The 17,938-nt window shown below is 41.3% G+C and overlaps 3 protein-coding genes across 3 annotated transcripts; all 3 read right to left on the bottom strand.

The window, feature by feature from the left end:
• Positions 1–783: 783 nt before the first annotated feature.
• LOC118404031 lies at positions 784–5,889 on the bottom strand. The gene is made up of 5 exons (XM_035802955.1): positions 5,757–5,889; positions 5,247–5,330; positions 4,493–4,750; positions 3,588–3,908; positions 784–2,300 (listed from the first exon to the last, which is right to left on the bottom strand). Exons 2-5 carry the CDS (start codon positions 5,260–5,262, stop codon positions 1,861–1,863), a joined length of 1,035 nt encoding a protein of 344 aa, XP_035658848.1. The 5' UTR covers positions 5,263–5,330; positions 5,757–5,889; the 3' UTR covers positions 784–1,860.
• Positions 5,890–6,401: 512 nt separating this feature from the next.
• Positions 6,402–13,877, bottom strand: LOC118404004 (A disintegrin and metalloproteinase with thrombospondin motifs 19-like). The gene is made up of 8 exons (XM_035802906.1): positions 12,495–13,877; positions 11,758–11,894; positions 11,100–11,272; positions 10,503–10,595; positions 9,815–9,988; positions 9,063–9,236; positions 8,355–8,462; positions 6,402–7,894 (listed from the first exon to the last, which is right to left on the bottom strand). The coding sequence occupies exons 1-8, from the start codon at positions 12,510–12,512 to the stop codon at positions 7,434–7,436; spliced, it is 1,338 nt and encodes a 445-aa protein (XP_035658799.1). The 5' UTR covers positions 12,513–13,877; the 3' UTR covers positions 6,402–7,433.
• A 1,209-nt stretch (positions 13,878–15,086) lies between these two features.
• LOC118404064 lies at positions 15,087–17,003 on the bottom strand. The gene is made up of 2 exons (XM_035803018.1): positions 16,173–17,003; positions 15,087–15,601 (listed from the first exon to the last, which is right to left on the bottom strand). Exons 1-2 carry the CDS (start codon positions 16,891–16,893, stop codon positions 15,342–15,344), a joined length of 981 nt encoding a protein of 326 aa, XP_035658911.1. The 5' UTR covers positions 16,894–17,003; the 3' UTR covers positions 15,087–15,341.
• Between the last annotated feature and the right edge of the window lie 935 nt (positions 17,004–17,938).

Below are 17,938 nucleotides of genomic sequence, written 5' to 3'. Positions count from 1 at the left end.
CGTGACATATTGTGCGCCCTGGAGACCGAATGACATTGTTGTGAACAGTGTTGTGATATCTAATTGTTTACTTTGTGGTATGACACGGACCAGTGGACATACGATTGTATCCATTGTCAGTTGTATGACATATACGTGACATATCGCACGCCCTCGAAACCGAATGACGTTGATATCGATGTTCTAATAATCTGATTGTTTGCTCTGTCTGTGGTATGATACGGGCCATTGGACATATGATTGCGCCAATTGTCAGCGGCATGACATGTAAGTAACAAGTCACACGACAGAATGACTCTGATGCTGTCAGAAGTGATTATTGTTTTGCCAGCGGAGAAATAACACTTGCAGATTGTGTATAGCTGCTTTGTCAAGTGTGTGTGTTTGTGTGTGTGTGTGTGTGTGTGTGTGTGTGTGTGTGTGTGTGCGTGCGTGTGACTGTGTGTGTGCAAACATGTGTGCGTGCGTGCGCGTGCATGCGTGACAAAGGTCAAGGTTGATCTTAGAAATAGTATGGCTTTTGGGGGATGGGTGATTTTTTTCTTGATTTAGGGAAGTACGTCCTATTGTATTCGGTTTTTGCCATCTGAAAAAAAAATCAATATATAGTAATATCAAAAAAGGTAAAAGAAATACTAAGTAAGCCGTTGTGATACCATCCCATTATTATTTTCCCCTCTCTGTTTCAAAAGAAAAAGTTGTGTTGGCATTACTACGGGAACGTGAATTACAAGTCACAATCAAAAAAATACTAGGAGCCCTTTCGGTGTGTTTATGAATTTATTTAGCTTTTTACTATTGCTTCAATTAAAAAGCTAATAAAAGATCGTATAAAATTACGATATTTTCCTTACAGAGGAAAGACTTTGGATTGGTAGATCAACACCAGCGAGACCATCGATCATGTTTGTTTTTACTTTATATATGTACTATTTTCATCCATGAATTAGAACAGTTCCTTAGAATTGTTAGATACTAGCAACTCATGTAGTTCAACGGTTTTGTATGTACAAGTTGCCACACATTGTATCCATTACAATTGTCATGCAATAACTTTCTCCTTGTTCTGTTGCATATCATACACAATGGATAGAATTGTTCTATCTCAATTTCTCTCTCTCTATCTCTCTAGTTCTAACTAATGCCTGTTTGAATAATAGAAATTGGTCCTCAATCCCTGTCTGATCTTGTCATAAAAACAGACACTATCAGTAGACTATTTGCTAGTATTTGCAGGAGAAGAAACATCAAAGAAAACGATATATTCAGTGACAACCAGCGGGCAATAGTACCTGTCTAGTATCAAGGTTACCAAACAAAGTATCTACCATGCTTCACAGGTCGCTTCAAAATTGATAGAACTTGGCCAAATATAAACTAACTTAGGATAACTTGCAAGAGGAGTTAGCCGGCAAGGCGAATATAGCTTGTAACCTAGGGGGTGAGGGGGGGGGGTGTAACTTTACCGTTGACTGACTTTCCTGGTCAACTACTCCTTTTTTTTTACAGAATTCTTTGATCCATATCCCCCTAGACCGGCCCTGTCTATAGCTAGTTTAATCCAAACATATTTTACCTGCCGAGTCTCTCATAACTTACCATTTGCGTAAGGGGTTGAGAAGCTCGGCAGCTATAATGACTGTGGATAGGTCTACGTCACATTTCCATACCGGGACCCGGCCGGGCAGCTTTTGGTAACAAAAAATATGACATAAAAGACACCGAACTACACAAGCCGAAAACAGAATAGTCGTCGGCATTATTTGTGTATATTTTTCCGTCTACATATCTATTTTTCGTTTCTATAAACAGGCCGGGCCCCGTTTTCGAAATGTGACGTTAGCCATACCAGGCTACTGCCTAGAGATCCCGAAGGATCTTTCGGATGCTACTGGCAGTTCCTGCTATCAAGTTGTCATCCACCCTGCACCCCGTTTTAGGTATTACTACCCCACGTTTGTCAGCCAGCGTTGGCGAATAATCTTTCCTAACCTCCTCAGGTTCCACGCCATAGAAAATAGGGAAAAATCTTATCCTTCGCATCAAAAAGTCCTCAATCTCTTTCCTAGGCCAGTATTTCTTCATCATGTCTTCGCTAAGCACTACAACAGCAAGCTTACAGCAACTATCTTGAATAGCCGAGTTGATTGATTGCTTGATACCCTGAGTGTAACCAATAGACCACTTATCGTAGAAGACGTGTTCCATGGGAACTCCTTGGCCTACGATCTCGTGAGCCAGCGGGTCCACCAGGGAGTCCTTGTCTTCGCCGCTGTGGACGATGAAGAGCTTTTTCGGGCCTAAAAACGAGAAAAACATATCGGTAAAGCCCCTAGGCCTGTCACACATGTTACGCCCTCCCAACCGTCTCCAAACCACGGTTGGGAGTAAATCGTGAGCAAGGACATCTATGGTTGGGAGTTGATCGGCAAGGTTGCCTGTCAGTTTAAAAAATCGTCTATGCCAGTCAAGTACAAGATATGAAAAACCATAGTAGGGAAGTCATCTTCTGCTCAAATACAGTGAATGAAACAAACTTGAGCAGAAATAGGGAGGGTTCCAAACTACTCCCAACCAATTGCCAACCTTAGTCGGGGAGTTGTCGGGAGCAAAGTCATGTGGAAATTCCGAATGTGTGACAGGAGCGTTACCGAAAGATTTCAAGTACAGTCAAACCTGCCCAAGACGACCACTCGGGGGACCGGAAAAAAGCGGTCGATTTGGACAGGTGGTCGCTGAGAAGAGTATCGAGACAAAACATGCCCGATGCAAAGTATAAATGGTTTCCGTTGTGCACACTGCACGCACGCAAACAAGCGAGGTCTTTAATGTCAAATATAACACGCACACTGTAAATTGTAAATTTAACCCCAAGCTATTATCAAGCTTTTATAGGATACGGTGTTTTAAAGCTCAATATTTGTACACTAACGTTTTAAGCAGTAAGGGAACTTTAATGTTACCACACAAGCCTTTATGCGTCGCTGTGTTCTTGATCGCCGTATCTGAAATAACTACGGTGCACCTTTCGAATTCGATGCCCGGTATGTCCCGATAACGTACGTACCCACGGGTGAATGTACAGTACAGTTGGACAAAAGCACTCACACAGATCTTTCTTGAAAAGGTATGAGCTACACAGATCTTTCTTTAAAAAGTATGAGGCTATATACGTTTCAGCATTCGTTCAGTTTATAATAATTTTTTTTAAACTTCTCCAACAACTTAATTCGAACTTTCTTACAACGAAATTTCTTCCCATATTACAGTAGACTGTCCCATTGACCCACCTATTGACCGCCGCCATCTTTATTCTAAACATAATATCGTAATGGCAGTCAAAATCCGACGCAAACTGGCCGATTTCGGCACAAAATTTTGAAAATGATGTGGTCGTTATGGGTCCCAAATTGGGCCGGTCGCGGTCGCGTTGGCCAGGTGGTCGTTGACGTTGAGAAAAGGTCGCTTAATGCTTACGTCAATGGGGAAAAAATCGGGACCGAGAAAAATCGGTCGAAATGGCCAGGTGGTCGCTGAGAAGAGGTGGTCGCTTGGGCAGGTTTGACTGTATATTTAGGTTGACTTACCGTTGGGGCATACAGGGCAGTCCGATGCATACGTTGCTTCCCCGGTTGATGACGCCCCCGCCGTCTCTTGTTGGGGTTGCCTACTCGTGTCTGAGTAGGATTGATCCCATGTCTCCTGCGTAGGTTGTGTTGTGTCATGAGAGCTCATAGGTTGCTCGGTTGCCCCGTACTGAGGTTGTCCACTTGGAGGTTGTCCCCTTGTCGCCTGCTTCGGTTGGGTTGTGTGGTGGGAGCTCACAGGTTGTCCCCTTCTGTTTTGCTGAGGTTGAAGTGCTGTCTGCCGTTGAGGTTGCCCTCCAGTCTCCTGCTGTGTAGCCAGCTCTGTTGAAAGCAAAGAACAAATTCTTAATCTGATCCCCCACAACAGTATCAAAGACACACATGGCCATACATTAAATTGTAATGCACATCAGATTGTAGAAAAAAATTCTTGAAATAAGAAACGAATACATGTATCCGAAAATAATTTCATCAGGTTGGTAGAATATATGTATTTGATAATTCTTCTTCACAACCAGCAATTCTTACTTGCTGACGTTTCGATATGTCTGAAATCTTCCTCAGTGCTTCTTAAGTTCTAAGAATCACATAAAGAAGGGAAGAATTCCGCAATCACGGACTACATTGCCTGCGTCATTGACTCGTGGGAAAGGGTCAGAGTGATAGATAGAGCTCGAGAAGACAATAGACTTGGATTTAAAAAATAGTCTGGATAAGGAAGTCAACCCCAGTGATGAACCGTTACGAGGGGGGGGGGGTACAGACTTTGGAATTGTTACATATAGCGGCGAGAAGCAAAACTCCAGTAAGAAGCTCTGTCAGACATCGAAAAGTATCTTGTGAGAATCACTGGTTGTGAAGAAAAGTTCTCCATTATACAAAAAAGAAACAGTCAATGACATTACCAGGATATTTATTCTTCAATCCATGCAGAACGTCCTGTTGGCCGGCCTCAGACAGAGCCTCCATCAGGACCCCTATAGTGGCGGCGTTTCCATTTCTCTTTTTCCATTCTTCTAACATGTCCATACAGCGGGACCTGTCATCACGGTTCCTGCCCTCTATGTTTCCGATATCTGGCTTGTCAAAGCCTAACAAGTGGGCCAAGTCTTTCCAGTCAGCGGCCACTTTCTGCTTAATGTAGAAGAAGTACTTCTGAACCCCTACAATGAGAAATATTTATGATATTAGTCGTCAGTCTTAAACACTATCGATAATAAACAGTCATAGTTTGGATATACAGTCCAGCTCCTTGAGCCAACATGCCCTAAAGTTCTAAAGGATTTTAAAACAGCCCCCTGAGTTTCTCAAGGTCTACTGGGGTTTGTGATAAAACTTCCTTGGTGTCATGTTGGCCCATGAGCCAAGAAGCTTAGGCCCTGAAAACAGTCAATGCTAAAAATAGAACGCATGATATGAAATGCTTTTTTCACTGTACAACCGTAACGTTACATGGATGCAGAATGAGAAGATATCGCTAGAGGGCTGCCTCATGTGTTATACCCGTTCACATACGTTCCTTTTCTACCAGACTTTCGAATAACATATTACACCTAGGCTAGTAGAAGAATATGTTATCACTTGCTGTACCTGTAAAATATCTACGGCAAAGTATAAGACAATGCTAGCTTCTAGCAAATGGATATGAGTAAGTCTCACCTTGCCGTGCAGCCATGTTTCACATACTTCCGGGTCTGAGATCTAGAGTTTACCATTGAACTGACGTGACCTCTGTCTGTACAACTACAAGAGAGAAAAACAGGTGAGTTAGGTGCAGACTCATTTGCATAAGTAACTATAAACTAGGTTCACCATGGGCTATAAGCCGTCAAGTTTTTGTTGGAAACTTCGGAAAATGGACCGAGACCCCGAAGCATCTCCAGTTACTTCCGGGTTCTTGGTTTGGCACGTCCAAGTGGGCTTCCATGTTTTCTTACACCGATACACAGGAAGAATTTAAGACTGGCCTTTAGCTTATGTTTGTTGCAACTAGACATCGCCTTAAATAGGGCATAAGTGTCTATTCATGCGATAGTTGTACCCCTGAAGCATGCATAGTAGTGCTAGACTACTGTTAGACGCGTGGCGTGGGGGGTTACTAGTAAAAGACGTACTTGTAAATTAACGTTTTCCTAACGTTACAACGTAACAAACACTTTAATATCTCACCTTATGTCTTCCTGCCAGCTGTGAAACCTGAATTTCACATGTAAGGCGTTTTTGTACACTCGTTTCCACCCAGAACACGCGAACGTGGCTGTCTGTCGGAAAAGGTCGGCAAAGTACTAAGTACTTGTCTTAACCTTTGACCCCAAGGTAGTGACGTCACACGTGGAAAGTACCATCTGACTCAGGTAGGCTAAATTTATTTCGCTGCGGTTTTGTGTCTGTGTGTGTCGCAAAAACAACTGTTCTAGTCTTTCTATTCCAACAGGCAAGTGAAAATACTCCCACGTTCGATGGGTTGATATTACTTTATGTTATTTTTTTTGCAAATGCATGATTTAATATCGTGTATGCTAGTTTTTCTTCGTTATCATGAATTTTTTTGATATTGTAAACGGCCTCTTGTGAAATCATTTACTCTTTTATAAGTTAACTGAAAGGATGCATCGTCATACTATTAGAACAAAACACATGTAAAAGTACTGTATTACTAAATATTATTTTCGTCTATGAATAACTTTTAATTATTGTTTCCTATTTGTGTGTAGTAATCTCTTACCGGTGGTATTGTTCATAAACAACCAAAGCATGAGTTTGATTGGATGTTGAAGCGCTTTACAGAAATCACTGAATATTTATTTCACAGTTATTACATACGCTACATAATCTTATTCTGTAATAGACGCACAAAGGATCCAAACGGGTGTCATCTGAGTCACACATGTAACACAAGTTCACTTTTATCCAAGGGGTAACCTATATCCGTTGTATTTAAAAACAGGGTATTTAGGGACATCAAGTCGACAGACAGTGGTTTCAAATTGCATTATCTTTTAAATAGTGCATTTTGAAACAACTCTATTAATACGGTGTTTTGAAAACCAACAGAAGTAGGTCAAAGGTGAACCAGCGTTATATGCTTTTGATCATCAAGCAGATATAGTGAGGCAAAATCTGAATGTTTTTCAAGCTCTCGATTCCACGGAACAGTGGGTCTTTCGTCTAATTGGTCGGAAAATTCATGGTAGATCACTACTTACAGAGCACACCGGCTACAAAAGTTAGCCAACTTTAAAATGTCTATGGCTGTGAATCATTAAAGCAATTTGCTAAAAAAAAAACATTTCACCTAGCGGTTTGGGAAAATCATCTAACACACATAACATATGATAAGCATAACAAATGATAAGCATAACAATATTACATAGTAACACATTGCTCCATACTTTTTAAATTTCCTTTAGATTGATAGGAAATCTACAGAAAATTGTTTTCCCTTTGAAATCCACCAATCCACTAATCATTGAAAACGCATGCCTTTTTTATTTGCACTGTTTTAAAGGAGACCTCCGTCAATCCACAAAGTTTAATTTTCATTGTCTGTTTCATTGTATGTTCTATGATTGCCTTTATGCTTGTACATTTGTTGTCTATTTGCAATTATCCCATGGGTATGAATTTGCAATAAACTTCTGTATTGACAGTGTTGACAGTTTGATTACCCTAGACTATAGAAAAATGCTAACACTTTACACCCAACACTGAAATTAACACTATAGGGACTTACCCCTCTAAATTTTCGTCGACCTTGGTCACAGAATGAATGATTCTTCTATCTCTAGCAGTGACGTCAGGAACGCACCACTTTTGCATAAGGGGGTCATAAGTATCATGATTTCCTTAAAGCTTGCCCTGTAGAATCTTACGTATCTGACTTGCAGTCCCCGCTATCCAGATGTCATCCACCCTCTCTCCTGTTCTCGGCACCTCCACCCCCCGAGTATCAGCCAATGTTGGCGAGTAGCGCTGTCTAACTTCTGAGGGCGACACGCCATAGAAAATCGGAAAGAACGCCTTCCCTTGCTTCAAGAATTCCTCAAACTCTTTTCTAGGCCAATATTTCTTCTCCATATCTTCGCTGATCACTATGACAGCTAGTTTACAGGAGTTATCGTGTATTGCTGAGGATATAGTTTCTTTGATACCCTGTGTGAATCCTATAGACCACTTATCGTAGAAGACATGCTTCTTAGGAAAACCTTGGTCTACTATTTCTCGCACAAGTGGCTCTACTAGCGAGTACTTGTCTTCTCCTCCATGGACGATGAACAGCTTCTTCGGCGTTGAAAATAGCGAAGACGCTGCAAGAGATAAAAATATCTTATAGATTGATGTGTAAGCAATTTTTGCTGAAGGCACATGCTTGATGTGAACTGTTACGCAAAATGATACCAAGAGCTTTCCCTACATTAAGGCTAACGTCACAGTTCCGACCGGGCTGTTTGTGGAAACGAAAAATAGAAATGTATACGTAAAATATACACAGATAATACCCATAACTATTCCCTTTACGTCTTGTGCAGTTTGGTGTCTTTTATATCATACTTTTCGTTCTCGAATGCTGCCCGGCCTCCCCGGTTTGGAAATGTGACGTAGGCCTAAATTACCCTATGGATAGCTGCATAAGTCGGCATAGCTGTCGTCGTACAAGCACGAGAAATTGTGTATGATTAATATATACGCTAAATTGTCTTTTTCATACCTTTTAACACATCGTTATTTATGCATTCAGATAGAAAATTCTATAAAAGACATTTTTACCTGACGTTATGATCTTCATGATCCTCATCCATGGCATAAAGACGACATCAGCAAAGACCAATAGAGCGATCCCTGTTGTCATGACAATATCTCCTGACACAGGAAATACTGAAAATAAACACAGTTAACTGTGGTGGAGAATATTCTATATGGTATAAGACCGACTATTTCATATTATATAACAAAGGCACATAAACAATGAAGGGGATAGACAAAATTTCAAAGCTGGACACAGTCCTATTATAAATCTAGTTAATATATAGATATATTCATCAAGTATCTTGTTATCACAAGAGCAGAAATATTCTACAGCTACTCTTTGAAACGTAAACAAAATAGACCATTACGTATTTCGTTAGTATGTTCTTCCAAATCGGTTCCAAGCTAATCTCCAAGCAGATCCACGGTGGCGTAATATAATATCAAACCCACCTCCGGTGCCCATTTGACTCCCTTTGGCCGGCTATACTCCTTGGCCAGTTTTGATACTATCTTATGACATCGAAGGATCTACTAGAAGATTAGTTCCAAGCGGTTTGACGTCGGGCCAACAAAAAGGCCAGGGTCATCAAGTTTTTAACTTAAGGGTCGGCCGGGTAAGCGTAAAAAACATTTTCCATTGGCATTGCTTTGTTTGCAATATTACTGGCGTAGCGTTCGTTATGGTCTTGCAATAGACTGATCACTTATCTATTCATTCTAATGTACCTTTACAAGGCTGTTTAGTGTCGCATGTCTGATTCTTCGTTTCTTCCCCTGCACATTCTTTCCCCCCCTTCGAGGCTGCCGGCTCGTCACAAACACGTACACGGGACCGGGTGCCGATACCACAGGTCACGTTACAGGCAGACCACGGGCTCCAGTCGGACCAGGAACCGTCAACTAAGAGAAGAAAAACAAAATAAGGATCTGCTTGGTAAGTTTCAAGTGTTGGTATGGTTCTGACACAGCTAGGTTTTGCCCGGCAACGTTTCGGTGAACAGTCTGTCAACTTAATCTGGGCAATAATAAATCTTTATTGACACAACATGCACTGTGACTTTCAACTACTAGTGCTACAAACTCTAACTGTACATGGTAAAAAACTCACTGAAACTGTAAGTTTTTTTCCACAGGTATCATTGTACAAGTAATTCACAAATAGCGGTGTAAAATATTAGTGTTAGCTACTGTTCTTCAATTTCACGTTTAGTTGCATTCAAGGTTCATGTGCCATAAATGTGATGATAATTGAGCAATTGGCTACCAAGAGCAGACTTTAGGCTAACGTCACATTCCCAAACCGGGGCCCGGCCAGACTGTTTGTGGAAACGCAAAATACATAGAAATGTATACGTAAGAATATACACAAATAATGCCCACAACTATTCTCTTTACGTCTTGTATAGTTTGCTATCACACTTTTTGTACCCAAAAGCTGTCCGAAGGGCCCCGGTTACGGAATGCGACCTTAGTCTAACCTGGGCAACCTGTCCCTGTATGACAGTCCCGGGTGTCCTGTGAGTTCCCCTCGCACGGTGCCCCGCCGTTGGCCGGCGCAGGGTCGGTAAAGGTACGGGTGCGACTCTGTGTACCGGACCCGCATGTCACGCTACAAGTCGACCAGGGGCTCCAGTCAGACCAGCTGCCATCAACTGTACATGGTATAGTACATTGTATTAGGAGTGGGTACTGGTACAGCAAATTCAGGTACAGGTGCGGTCCAGGTCCAGAGGATCAGGTCCAGGTGCGGACATTAACCTGGACCTAATTATTTGTGAACTGAACTACTCAAAACAATGGTCCATTTCGCTAACAACTTTTGGATTCTATCCATTAGCGTTTTAAAATCCTATCTTCACGTAAACGACGCTAACTGCCTCTGTGTTAGACCAAGTTTGACTGTGGAAAAATTTCTCCTCTACTTCCCTCTTGTTATTTGCTTGGACATGTAAGCCTCAAAACAGTCGTGTCGGTATAATTTGTTCATTTTCGAGTCGGTCCAATTTCGAATCGGTCTGATTTTTTCAGGTCCGTTTTTTCCGGACCGGTCCTAAAAGAAGAAAAAAATTGTACCATGAGGGCTCAAAGCCACGGAACGTTAAACTTTGAATATACATATGATACAATCAATGGTGAAGCAAAGCAAAGGTAAAGGTATGTACTGACCGATCGCCTGTTCACAGTACGTTCCGTGGAACCCCACCGGACATCGGCAGCTCCCGTCCTGATTACAAGCACCGCCGTGCTGGCACTGGCAATCTGGTCAGAAACATCATGGGATAACAAAATGAATTCTACCCTTTGCTGACATCACATTCCGTTCAGGCCACCTGACATGACATTTACTTCCGGTCATTTCAGCTAGAGGACTGACCAAAAGCTTTGATTTACAAGGCATATGTCCATGCATATGAACGTGACTAGCTATAGGATATGAAAAATATAACTGTTAAAACACAAAGAACATTACCTCCCCGAGAATACTCTGGGTACCTACTGGCTGCAAAATACACCCGATATTATTATAAGTAGCCTCTTCCTTTGACCTCGTGACCTGGAAGGTCTGTCATGTATGATGAACGACTAGTTCAATCCGAACTACTGTTTCCCATCATTCCCTCAAATCTGACTTTTATGGTGACACTATCTTCACCCTCACCTTTTGACACCCTTCTGTAAGTACGAATACATGCCACTACAAACATGTGCATCAAAAACAGAACTTATGGGCGAAAATGTTGTTAATAAAAATTTAGAACCCACCTGAGGTGCAGAACTTGCCGTACTTGCTAGGTGGACATCTGGCGCAGCCGTCATTTTTACCGTACGTGACGTCATGGCACTCTGCGCAGTAGCGGTACTTCTCACACACCTGGTCGTGCTTGACTCCGTCACATGGGCGGCAGTAGTGTTCCCACTTGTAGAACGCAGAACATCTGAAAACATACACTTTGGATATAACGCGCTGTCGTCAAGAAATCCATGACCTCCGTTAAGTATTTGGTGTTTTGAAGAACGGTTAATCTTATTCATTATAGTGAGTAACTCGCTAGCGCTACTTTTGTCTATGCATCCTGCCAACCTGAGGGAACAACTTTGGACCCTGGCCGATTCAACCTTCCCATCCTGCCAGTCTCTGGTTACAGTTGCACTATACTTGGCGTCACATCAGGCCATTCTACATGTATACAATATTCACACAAATAACTACGGACACACACCAGGACAAGCGAACACGTAGACCGACAAATACCTTCGCTTTCGTTTCAATGGCCACAGACTGACAGCTAGGGTCTTTTACTTCGAATAGGTTGCAAGGAAGTACATAACGATCATCCTCCTAACGCCCGGTCCCCAACGCTGGAAGTTTTGACACGACTGTGGTTCCTCTGCGTAGGAGAATGATAACGATTAGACATACGCTTTGTAAGTAATGATGAAGTTGAGACCGGTTGTTCCACACGCACACGTCTCCCTTTCTACCGAGCACAAGCCGAGGTCCACGTCTCGTGCTGACGTCACGCCAAACAGGAATATCACTGCTAGGGATGACGTAACCTGGTCAAAAGAGGCGGATTTTTAGTACAGTAAATCGTAGATTACATGCTATTCGTTCACTAGCATCATTGTATGACTTTTTATGAATTTCTTGTTTCATTCATCACAGTTGAATTAATTTCTCGCTAATTCTACTACTAGTATTTCATTTTCCTGCATTCCTATGAACCCTGACCTAGCCTAGGCCTGCCGCACCAACTTTGGACCCAGGCCAAACCATTTTTCCAATCCTGCAGATCTCCAGTTACATCATATCCCGCCTCACTTTCTGTCACTGTACAATATTCAAATATCTGCGAACATACACCAGGACAAATAAACACAGAAACGGAAAACAAAAAGTCCTTCTTCACGAATGTAATTAGGAGACTTTATTCTTTCGTTCTGTAAGGGCTACATTATTCTGCTTGTTAGAATGGTAATTGATATTTCGTGAAAATCATGAAATATAATCAAGAAATAGAACAATATGAAATTTCATAGGTGCATGTACCAGTTTTCATTAAATTCTCCATATAGTTCTTTAATAATACGGTATAATAAAATGTCATAGAAAATGATTTTGATAAACAATGATGTTTTAAATTTCTATAGATTTACCTCGTTCTTCGGCATCATACTTTAGTTGTTATTCATCCAAATGGCAGCGTCTGAAAAGAAGCGTAATACTAAAAGCAAGGACGTTATAGACCAAGTGATAGAACGCCCTTGGTAAAAGCATTTGTTATCAAAAGACTAACTGGCAAAGTACCTCTCAATCGAATTCCTCCAAACATTATTTGAATGAGATTCCCCTGAACGATGTTCGAGTAGCCCCTCGCCCCTTTCTTGGCGTGACTGTTAAGTGAAAGCAAAATCACTGTAGGCACGCACAAGCTGTAGCAGAACGTCAACTCCCCTCCATCGGCAATGGTTTCGTCCGTATTGGACAGCTTTGACGGTTTCTACAACACAACACCACTGAGCGTAGCAACTGATATCATAGAAATCCTGATCTTTATGTTCAGATATTGACTGTTATGATCATGAAACCATAAAACTTTGAGCGACTCAATGTATGTCATAGATTAGGACACAATGCTGTAAAGGCCGTAAAAGCGTGGCATACAACAGGAAATACTAGTATACGTTTTGTACGATTTCAATTCATGCTCGAAACCGAGACGTTATGGTCAATTGTTTAAGAATTATAAGTTATTTTCGTACTTCTGACACGTACAAGAATTAACGGAGCAATTGAAGAAAGTTTGAACACAAAGTATTGAAAATGGAGAACACTCACCAGTAGCAAGGCGTTTTTGAAGAGCTATTCCAAATAATCGTGTGCATACGTGTAATGTGTTGCGGCGAAATGCGGAAGTGAAACTACTATAGGGAAACGCTACCTGTCGAAGAGACCTATCCATGCTACCCAACCTTCTGTCTGTAAACGCATATAGGTTATTCCCTATTACCTCTATGGCAGGATGTAGTATTATAGCCGCTACATACATGTATACGTTCAACTTAGCAATTTGGTCACGTATAAGATTAACATTGAAAAGAAACCCATGTACCCCTTTCAGCGGTTACACTGTCACTTTGAAAGAGTCGCATGTCTCTGTCGCCTAACCCTGTTCCCAATCCTTCGGTTTTCAACTTACCTGTGTGTTTTGCGGGTCTTTGGTGTGGCTCTTGGAACTGACCGGTTTGGTAGTGTTAGGTGTCGTATTTAACAGATAGACAACAAAAGGTTACACTTGAATATTGTAATAAGAAAGCTATGGAGGGCTTTCGTGACCTTGGTCACAAAGCGGTAAGTGTAAATCCAAGATGGCGGCTCGGTACAGAACAATTTGGGACTTTCCATTGGTGAATGTCGTGCTTTAGTTAGCTAAGGGGCGTGACACTCACAAAACAACCCCGCACCAGGCTTCCTTATAGCCTGGTATCCAGCCGTATTACAGCTCCCGAGTCTCTTCTGTCCTCTCGGCACAGGAGGACAGAAGAGACTCGGGAGCTATATTACGGCTGGATACCAGGCTAGATTCCTTACACTTCAAAGTTTCCTCCCTGTTTAAATTGACATTTTATCTTTCCATTGTTTTCTCATTAGCGAATTAAAAAAATGAGTGGTAACGAAGATTGATACATTGGTATAAATGAATTCTAAATATGATTTTTTAGCCATACGGATGACGTGATTAAGTTCAATTTCCCCTATTGTTTTTTTTCTATGAGAAAATACAGCACTTTGGTACATACCATTGCAATAAAATTATGTTTTTTTTAGGTGATAAATGATGAAAACTCCAAACTCAAGTTGGCACATCTTGATATCTTCCAACGATCTGTAGTTATTAGAAAATATGAATGTTTTCATATAATCAAAATTATCATTTACTAATAACTACAGATATTGAGTAGATATGAAGATGTGCGAACGCGAGTTTGCAGCTTTTATCTAAAGTGTCATAATGTTTCTGTCAACCTGGTATTCACTAAATGGGTTAATAATGTCAACTAAGGTACAAATATCTCCTGTATATTTTGTATGTACTAGCATTTGATATCGCGACCCTTGTCGCAAGGATTTATAGTTGAAAAATATAGGTATTTTGTAGACTATCGTCTAGACTATTTTTTGCCTCAAGTTTTTGTTGTGTCTTGTGTCCATTATTTCCCACCTAGAACTGCTCAGCCTGGCAGCTTACATTTTAACGCGCTAGACGGAAAAAGTATTGTTCATTTCGTTGTTACCTTCCACAAGAAGGTTATGTTCTCGGGAGCGATCGTGTGTCTGTCAACACAATAACTCAGTCAAGAGTTTCTGGATGGATTGTCTTGATACATGTACTTGGTATGTGGGTAGGTCTTGATGGAAGTTTATTTACAAAATACCTACATACCTAATCAAAATTGATTCAAACAAACGATTTCCTTAATACCTGTTTCCGTTTATATTCAGATATTTGTTTATCATGCATAACAAGTACTAAGTGTTTCATAATGACATTTGTTTAGCGATGACAACACGAACATGGGCTAGGGGCTTGAGTGTTGTCTTGTCTTAAGTAAATGTTGCAATAAAAACGCCAGACATGTACAGTAATGAAAATTCAAATAAATCTGTCAAAACGATCTTCAGTTGTAGGTGCAAACTGCAAACATACAAACATACAAACGCAACCAAAAACTGTACTAGTACCCTGTCGGAGCTGATATCTCATTCTCGTAGGTAAAAGGAATTACTTTACGAAATCTATGTAGGAAGTACATGTGTATACAAAAATGTTACCAATTAAACTTTCCAAGTACCCGCAGCGCTGATAAAGGGCCTTTACAAGCAAATATAATCAAGGAGTCTATGGTCACGAAAATTGATATATAAGCAGCGAGGATACTTAATAATATGCTTTACTGGTAAAGAAACCCTAAAGATAACATATGTGTAACACCAGTTGTAGTCTATTGCATAGCTTCGAGCTTTTCTACAACATCCTTGTGACCAGTGTCCCTCACGGCTTGTATCAAGTCTTCCACCGTTGCTGGTGCGCCGTTGTTACTGCGCCACATGTCCAGAACCTGCTGACAACAGATCCAGCAGTCACCGGAATGCTGTCGATCAACGGCCCGGATCTGTGCCCAGGGTAGTCCGAGGTTCGTTGCCAGTTGTTGCCAGTCCGCAGGCATCTCTTTAGCGATGACGTCGAAATACGGTTTCCACTCTATCATAAAAAGAGGATTAGATTATCGAAATTATGAATTTCAGCTTGAAAATCATGGAATGCAGTGGATTTATAAACTTTCCTCATTAATTATGCAAATTGGCTGTTGATTTGCACAATTAGTATCTCATTATGTAAGTCACCTCTTAGGCTATCTACATACTAAAAATCATGACGATCCTTCATCACGTTCTTCAGTTATTCTCGTCTGAAGTTTGGAAGGAATTCGGCGCCTGTAGTTCCAAAAAACCGCTAGCTATAGGGGTCCAAACTTACAGCACTTACTCTCTGCCCCAATGGCTATCTACGACTAAAAAATCACGATCACAGCATGTCCAGAACAAGAGTTATCAAAAATGGAAGTTTTGCTGCAGTACCTTAGGAAGTCACTAGGGGGCCCATTATAGAACTTGACCTTCGTTTTCCTGACACCTACCCACCTACCAAATATCATCAGGATCAATCAAAGCCTTCTTGATTTATGCTGCCACAGACATACAGACAGACAGACAGACAGACAAACACGCTCAAAACATAACCTTTCGGAGAGGGTAAGAAAAGGGATTCATACCGGGCAGTTGGAATCCACCAGGCCTCCAGGGGACATGTACTGGCCCACAGAACATGTTATTTCCACCGAAAACTACTGTAACATTCTTAGTACCACGATGAGTAGCAATGTTCTTCGTGTTTTCAACGACAGTATAAATAGCACCGTGTTCAGTAATAAATGTCATCTTGGGATCAGTATGTCCATGTATTGTGAGCGGTTCCTGGACTTCATCAGAGTCTTCTTCCGTTATAAATACTGGGGTTCTATCGACTGCATCTTCTGACTGGAACCCAGTAGCCACACTCAAATCGATTATTTCCACGTCGTCCTTTTCTTCTCTAAAAGCAACGCTCTGTATATCTCTAAGCTTTACCACTGGTTCTGTTGTACTTTCAGTAACCTCTTCTTGCTTTCCATTTGCGGACGGTTTACCATCTTTCTGTGCCGTCAGATTGGATCTTTTGCTTACGTAAAAGTACGCCACATAAGAAAGCACGACAATGATGACAATGGCTACAACTACCAGAACGGCTTTCAGCACTGTCTGATACACGGCAACGAATACAAAAATACAAACTATGGCGATGACAACAAGCGCGTATATCAGCCTCCTGGTGCAGAAGTTGTTAGAAGGACAACTAACGCTGATGTTGACACTTGCTTTCTTATCTGAGTCCTTATCCGGCTGGGCAATGGGTGCTTCCGGCTCTTCGGTTGGCAAAAGAGAGTAAGTTGCCATATCCTCGGGCTGTATACGTAATCGTCAGGGAAGTAAGGGTCAGTCAAGCGGTAAGCCAGGTAAGATACTTGTAGTAGTATTGTAGTGTACCTAATGTGAGAAAAAGATAAGATTCTTCAATAGTATACGTAAATCGATATTCATTCACGTGCCAACATTACGTTCGTCTATACAAAATTAGCAGTATCTTTTTTCATACGGTCTTCGTGACAATACCACAAGAAGGGGGTTTCCATTACACAACCATCACACCATTGTTTGTCGCCAAAAGAGGAACTAGCCATGTTTTGCTGCACCCGCCATGTTGTAACCGGGAAATTCTACAGTCTGTGTATCTTTCGTAAATTGGTCATAAGTCATTTTTGAACTTCCAATTGTTAGAAAAGGAATACAACATACAAGGAATCTTATATATACAAAACATTTGACAAAGGTTTGGAGGGAAAGGTACTGGTGTTTCAAGTTATAGTAGTAGCGGTATACACAAGAGAGAAAGTACATTTCAGGCACCTTCGAAAAGTTTTCAGGTTTCTGGTTTGTTTAACATCTGATCCAAATTTAAGGGCAATGGGCATATATCCGTACAAGAGATAACAAAAGCTCAGGACAGCAGCCGTGTACATGTGTTGACTAGTTAAAGTTGGGAAACTTACCTGAGACCCAGAGAGCAGCCTGACTCGATGCGTCGCAGTCTAACAAGAACGACCCCACTGCTGCCAAAGTTATTTGCTCGATTATTGCACACTTTTTAACACCGTACTGATTGCTGTTGGAAATAGTTGTGGCGTTCACAGACTTTACCTTGTTGTTGCGCAGTGTTTGTTATGAAGTATCCAACTAGTTGTTAGTATTTTTCATATATCTGTTTCCAAGTTGACCGCAATGGCAAGGTTACCTATGGGGCCTTTGCTCACCAGAAGACTGTGTTTACCGTTTGGTTCCATGTTTACCGTGTAATCCGATAGCACTAAAGGTGGGCCATGAACTTTGAACTTTCTACACAGGTAAACATAACAGGTACGTTTGAATGCTGTGATCTGAAGGG

Source organism: Branchiostoma floridae, chromosome 17 (assembly GCF_000003815.2).
Source record: "Branchiostoma floridae strain S238N-H82 chromosome 17, Bfl_VNyyK, whole genome shotgun sequence".
Lineage (NCBI taxonomy): Eukaryota > Metazoa > Chordata > Leptocardii > Amphioxiformes > Branchiostomatidae > Branchiostoma > Branchiostoma floridae.
This window is presented reverse-complemented; position numbering and strand designations above follow the sequence as displayed.